The 6,649-nt window shown below is 56.9% G+C and overlaps 3 protein-coding genes across 3 annotated transcripts; 1 reads left to right on the forward strand and 2 right to left on the reverse strand.

The window, feature by feature from the left end:
- Window positions 1-198: 198 nt before the first annotated feature.
- Window positions 199-1,758, reverse strand: H310_08859 (tubulin alpha chain). The gene has a single exon (XM_008874768.1). It carries the CDS (start codon window positions 1,668-1,670, stop codon window positions 309-311), a length of 1,362 nt encoding a protein of 453 aa, XP_008872990.1. The 5' UTR covers window positions 1,671-1,758; the 3' UTR covers window positions 199-308.
- Window positions 1,759-2,909: 1,151 nt separating this feature from the next.
- On the forward strand, window positions 2,910-5,332 carry H310_08860 (serine/threonine protein kinase). The gene is made up of 6 exons (XM_008874769.1): window positions 2,910-3,377; window positions 3,432-3,524; window positions 3,579-3,644; window positions 3,692-3,766; window positions 3,815-4,047; window positions 4,104-5,332. The coding sequence occupies exons 1-6, from the start codon at window positions 2,998-3,000 to the stop codon at window positions 5,252-5,254; spliced, it is 1,998 nt and encodes a 665-aa protein (XP_008872991.1). The 5' UTR covers window positions 2,910-2,997; the 3' UTR covers window positions 5,255-5,332.
- A 287-nt stretch (window positions 5,333-5,619) lies between these two features.
- H310_08861 (60S ribosomal protein L38) lies at window positions 5,620-6,192 on the reverse strand. The gene is made up of 3 exons (XM_008874770.1): window positions 6,096-6,192; window positions 5,891-6,007; window positions 5,620-5,835 (listed from the first exon to the last, which is right to left on the reverse strand). The coding sequence occupies exons 1-3, from the start codon at window positions 6,096-6,098 to the stop codon at window positions 5,746-5,748; spliced, it is 210 nt and encodes a 69-aa protein (XP_008872992.1). The 5' UTR covers window positions 6,099-6,192; the 3' UTR covers window positions 5,620-5,745.
- Window positions 6,193-6,649: the final 457 nt, after the last annotated feature.

The raw sequence follows: 6,649 nt of genomic DNA on the forward strand, positions 1-6,649 counted from the left end.
GGCCAGCATGCTACTGGGACCCACGACATGGTAAAGCTGCGAATGCTACATTTCGTTTGCCAGTCGCTTATCTCATGGCGCGACAAAGGCACGGTTGCGTACGCGTGCCAGTGCAAGTGGGCAAGTGTCACGACCAAAGCCACCCCCGACTCGCTCCAGATCAAGTGGTGCTGCGCTGGGCACTAGCACGTTAAACGAGCGCTTTTTCACACGGCATCCCGTCCTTGTGACTCTGTCCGCCATATGTCGACAAGTCCAAGGCAACACCGTGTTGGAATGCATATATCGACTTAGTCACACCTCTTCATCTACCCTTCGTCGCCGCCTTCCTCTTCTTCGCCTTCGCCTTCCGCGGTTTCGGCGCTGACTTCTTCGTAGTCCTTTTCGAGCGCAGCCAAATCTTCGCGCGCTTCGGAAAACTCGCCTTCTTCCATCCCTTCACCGACATACCAGTGCACGAACGCGCGCTTGGCGTACATCAAGTCGAACTTGTGGTCGATGCGGCTAAAGACTTCGGCGATCGCGCTCGTGTTGGAGATCATGCACACGGCGCGTTGGACGCGGGCCAAGTCGCCGCCCGGCACGACGGTCGGTGGCTGGTAGTTGATGCCGCACTTGAACCCGGTCGGGCACCAGTCGACAAACTGGATCGTGCGCTTCGTCTTGATGGTCGCGACGGCAGCGTTCACGTCCTTGGGCACGACATCCCCACGGTACATGAGGCACGCCGCCATGTACTTGCCGTGGCGCGGGTCGCACTTGGCCATCATGGACGCCGGCTCGAACGCGCTGTTGGTGATTTCCGCCACCGACAACTGCTCGTGGTACGCCTTCTCGGCCGAGATCACCGGCGCATACGACGACAACATGAAGTGGATACGCGGGTACGGCACCAAGTTGGTCTGGAACTCGGTCACATCCACGTTCAGCGCACCGTCGAAGCGGAGCGACGCCGTCAGCGACGAAATCACTTGCGCGATCAATCGGTTCAAGTTGGTGTACGTGGGACGTTCAATGTCGAGCGAGCGACGGCAGATGTCGTAGATGGCTTCGTTATCCAGCATCACAGCCACGTCCGTGTGTTCGAGCAACGAGTGCGTCGACAAGACCGAGTTGTACGGCTCGACGACGGCCGTCGACACTTGAGGCGACGGGTAGATGGTGAACCCGAGCTTGGACTTGCGGCCGTAGTCGACGGACAGACGTTCGAGCAAGAGCGCGCCAAGGCCAGACCCAGTGCCACCGCCCACGGCGTTGAAGACCAAGAAGCCTTGGAGACCCGTGCAGTTGTCAGCCAACTTGCGGATGCGGTCCAAGACCAAGTCGACGATTTCCTTGCCGATCGTGTAGTGCCCGCGAGCGTAGTTGTTGGCCGCGTCTTCCTTGCCAGAGATGATCTGTTCCGGGTGGTACAGTTGGCGGTACGTGCCGGTGCGGACTTCGTCACACACACTCGGTTCCAAATCGACGAGCACGGCGCGGGGGACGTGTTTGCCTGCGCCGGTTTCGCTAAAGAACGTGTTGAACGCATCGTCGCCGCCGCCGATCGTCTTGTCGGACGGCATTTGGCCGTCGGGCTGGATGCCGTGTTCAAGGCAGTACAGTTCCCAGCACGCGTTCCCGGTCTGGATCCCGCCTTGGCCCAAGTGGATTGAGATGACTTCACGCATGGTGTTGCTTCGAGCGAGGAGAGGTGTTGTGGGAGTAGGTGCACGGACGCTGAGAGAAAGCTGGGTGAGGGAGCTTGCTCTTGCGGTCGGATTTGCGAATGACCGACCGGGCGTTGGTTGCTATCTTTCGACGAAAATGGCTAAACATAGAAGGATGTGTTCATGGCGGGCACGTCGGTTGGGGTAACGCCTGCAATCTTTCGTTGGCGTCGCACGCCTTCTGCTTGGAAAGGCGGCACGTGCCTTTCGTCATGATTGACACACGCGTCATGAAGGGGTCGCAGCTGCACCAGCTTTCCGTCGCGTCGGGTGCACCGCGACGCTGTTTGCCGCGCGTGGTGGCGGCGGTTGCAACGAAACCGACGGTTGCAAGGGCAAAACGCCGATTGTGTTTACCACAATATTTGAATGAAATTGGAGAATATACTAGAGGTTTGTATACCAAGCAAATCGTGCGTTTGACAGAAGGATTTTTTGCCCGTTTCATCTTTTTTTCCGAAGGCTCGCGCAGCTAGTAGTAGTATGCAAATCGCTACTATCTCACGTTGATCGCAATTGTTCTTGATTGTTGTATGTAGAGAAAAACGTGTCCATATTTCAAGTCAACATCCATTCTAGTCATACTAGTCGGGGCGTGTTTACTTTCCACAGCGACGACGGCCGTTTGGGGTGCCAACTCGACGCGTTTCGCTGTTTCAGCGAGGGCGATCGACGAGCTGTTGCTTGGAGCTGCGTGACACAACACGAACAGCGTGTGCTCGTCATGTTGTTGCCAACGTTCCAAGCTGCAAAGACTAGAGTCCACACGCAAACACACGAAACATGGTTATCCGCCGAGTGTGCTGGAACAGTGAGCGGTTTGCGCGATCGTCAGGCTCACCCGAAACTTCGAACTTCGGGACAACCCAGCCAACCAAGGCGACAGACGAATGACGCAGCACATGTCTGGGGCAAGCGCATTCAATCCAGGAGGCACGAAAAAACCTACCAGAGCAACAGACACCGCTGGGAGATGCCTCTTCGTTTGGGACCGCGAGGTTTCCACACTAGTCGTTTGTTGACGAGTGGCTTTCGCTTCGAAGTACGTTGTCGCCAATTTTGTTGTCCAATGTTGCTCACCGTGTCGAATGACGGGAATTTACGATCAAAACGACCACGTTTTCGAAACAATCGGGCGAATTATGTCAAGAATTACCTTGAAAAGTACCAAGCCAGCCGCCCATGTGACTGTCTCACACCACCTGATCCACCGTGTCTCCGACGCCTTCGACCGTATAGCACTCCACCACACGAGGGCCGACGCTGTCCAAGCACCCAACTGCCGTGCATGCCGCGATCTGTCTTGCTTCTGTGTGCAGGCCTGGGGCTTCTTTCCGCGCAGTCATGCCAAGTACCCGCTGAAAACACGCTCACGTCGAACTGTTATGGACAGTGTGCTCCGCCGTCCGCCGACAGCACCGCCTTCCACGTCGTCCCCACTTGCATTATCCTCGCCGCCGACGACCAAACGAACGGATGCACAAACCAAAAGGAAGGAACTTGCGTGGAGAATGTCGGGGCATGCACGCTCTCGTGTCTGAATCCCGTCACGAGTGCAACCAACTCGACGTGGTCCATTCGAGTGGGCGTACCCAATCGCCAAGACGCCGATGTCGGTCGTGTGCATGCGATCTACGACGTCGACATCACGCCCGCCACAATGGCCATGTACGTCACCGTCCGTCGTGCTCTCGTTGATTGGCATATCCACGTTTGGCGTAGTCGCATCGCCCCGCGCGACAACGTGAAAGAACCGTCGTGGGAGCTTCGACTGTCCTCGACCAGCTTTCGCCAAGCTACGAACGTGGTCTCCATGTATGGTTGGACTTGATTTCACCACGGAGCTCATTCCCTCGCTCTTCTTCGCAGTGACATCGAGCGCCTCCTAGTCGCCAACTTCCCGTCTCTCACGATCCTGTCCAAGCTCAAGTCTCTGTACGTGTTGCTCGACTCGCTTGCTCTCCATCTCACGCCCCGCGTAGCCGTCTGAGCAACGTTGGCTTTTCGCACGTCGCGGACATCGACGGATCTGCCATGCCCGAAAATCTCGAGTCGCTGTACGATTTGCCGTCGTCTCGATCCCGTCGTCACATGCATCGCCATAGGGACCTGTCCCAGAATAATCTGCACCAACTCCCCGCATTTGTCTTTCGCAACAAGAAGCTGCAGCTCCTCAACATGACTGGCAACCCCCTCGCGAACGTACACGTGTTCTATTCCGAGTTGCTCTTCCTGCAGCGACTGCCGGCGTATTCAGGTCCAGCCATGGCCATCACGGGCGCCTGCCAAGCCGGGTATACCCCCACGACGTGGGAAAGCTCCACGCTTTGCGTGCAAGGTACTCATCGTCGTGCCGCTCTCGGACGCATCCTTTCTAATCGCCATGGGGTGCAGCGAACGGATCGTTGGAACAAGCCGCGCCGCCAGTCGCACCGACGTCGGCTCCGCCAGGACCACCACCCCCAGCGTCGTCCAACAAAGTTACTCTTATCCTCATTGGCATCGGAAGCTGCGTCATCGTGGGCGTCTTCGTGTACCTGGCCATCTTCGTCCGGCGGCCGCGCAATGGTGGGGGAAAATCTTCCTTTGGCGGACGCGGGTCGCGGACGTCGTCGGCAGGAGACGATGGGTCGTTGCACGGGATGGAAGGTCCAGCCACAGACAAGACATACTACGCCGTGCACACGGTTCGCTTGCCGGACGGCGACTCGATTGACGCGATGACGCCGCGGAGCTCGTCGTCGCGGTCGACATGGACCGTGCTGTCGTTCCGAAGCCTCTTTACCGAGATCGTGTACCCTGACTTGATCGTAGCAGACCGCCCCGTCGTCATCGTCCACGACAGCTTTCACATGGTGCGAGGCATGTTCAAAGGCAAGCGAGTCCATGTAAACCGCCTCAAGCCGATGCCGCACGACAAATCGTTTGTGTTTCTATCGCTGCTGTCGACCGTTCGCCACCCGCGGCTGACATCCGTGGTCGGCGTCAGCTGGCGCAAGCTCGATCATGTCACGGGCGGCATCCAAATGGACATTGTGTGCGAATTCATGGACTCGGAGCTCCTCGAGACGTACTTGGGTACGACGACCAAGGCGGTCGCGCCGTGGCGCGATGGAAAGATCGAGCTTGTACTGGACGTCGCCCTCGGCCTCATGCACATTCACGACCACAACTTTATCTACGACAACCTTAGTCCGACCACACTTTTCGTGGACTCGCGCAACGGATGCAAGCTCCACACGGTCGCCGTGACGTACAAGGCGCCGTTCCCGACCTCCAGCACGCTGCATGTCGCCCCTGAAGTCCTCGCGGGGGAAGAGGTCACGCTCGCGTCCGACATGTTTGCGTTCGGGGTGCTCCTCGCACGCATCGACAGCATCGCGACGCAATGGAACGCGGCCGCGGACATTTCGTTCACGCCGACATGTCCAGATATGATCGTGCAAGTTGCGATGGCGTGTCTCGAGAAGGATCCCCGCCAGCGCCCGAGCGCCAACTTTGTCTACGCCATGCTGCGCAGGGAAGCTAGCTTCATGGAGTCATAGGAACGACGAGTAGTTGTTCAATAGGGTAGGAGAGTAGAATCGGATAGGTATTGTCAAGTGTCGTGCCGATGGAAGCCAGTGGCCGTCTTCAAGCAAGCCGGCCATGCGTCCTGCCGCCTTCGTCGCGGGATGATAGCTCGAGCCGCGTCTTCAGTAGCATGACCCTCAGGGTGGTGCGTAGTGGATGTGGCCAGTCGACTGCGGCGTGTGGACGCGCCGTCGGGTGGCTGCACTCCGGCTAGAGCTGCTGCGTGAGCTCGATCTCCTGTGGTCAACTGTGGGCATCTCGACAGCGTCGCAGCTCTCGACGGCTTGAGTAGTAGCGCGTGCCGACCTGCAAGATGAAGAAGACGCGACGACATACATGCAGTGACAAAACCATTGGATTTTTGTGTTACTCGCTGGATGCGACTCAAGCAAGCAGTGGTGTCCGTTGGTGATGCGATTCACGCCACAATGGAGTTCCCGAAACTACCGGAAAATCGCGAGATCTAAATGTCCTTGCGTTGGAGACCAGGGGGGAGCGATTGGGTCAACTTGTCAGCCTTTTCGGTGTCCGTCACGCACAAAGTGTACAAGTACTACGCACGCACGGGTGAGCATACACGTGCCTGGTGTCTCCATCACACTCTGTACCTTGGAGCAGCGGATCTTGAACTTGACGACCTTGTCGGTCTTCTTGATCTTGACAGATCGGGCGTCCTTTCGGCGTGCCTTTTGGAGGAAATCACGGATATCGGTAATTTGCTTTGGCTACACACAACATTCCATGAATCAACCTGCGTCCTCACTCCCTGCGCTGTGCTCTCCGCCCTCATCGTCGCCCAGCACGTCCACGTACCATTGTGGTTACTGAATGTGGCAACTGCAGCAATACAATTCCTTGAAAACCGCACGCCGCGCCTTCACTGGTGGAGAGCGCCCCGTATACAAATTCCAAGTGAGTTTTCCGTCGACCAGTAAACCGATCGACGAAATCGATTGGTTGCCAAAACCTCTTTGTATACATATCCAATGTGGCAGGTCGCACACTATTTCAGGAAAAACACTCAAATGGTGTGAGTGGAACCTAGCCAATCCGCGCCAGTTAGAACAGATAACGGTCGGCGGAACCGACGCGGCAAACCTCGGTCTTAGACATTCATACAAATCTCAAGATGAATTTTCTAAAGCATAGAAAAAACAAGTTAGTCTCAGTGAAACTCCAAACCGGGTTTCAACACAGAAAGATCCAAAGATTCGCAACGTGCCGCGCCATTTCGAAAAAGGCGGATAAGCTCCCTCATCCAGCTTCTCCACGTCGAAGCAACACCATGCGTGAAGTCATCTCAATCCACTTGGGCCAAGGCGGGATCCAGACCGGGAACGCGTGCTGGGAACTGTACTGCCTTGAAC

Source organism: Aphanomyces invadans, assembly GCF_000520115.1.
Source record: "Aphanomyces invadans strain NJM9701 unplaced genomic scaffold supercont1.19, whole genome shotgun sequence".
NCBI classification, from domain to species: Eukaryota; Oomycota; class Saprolegniomycetes; order Saprolegniales; family Verrucalvaceae; genus Aphanomyces; species Aphanomyces invadans.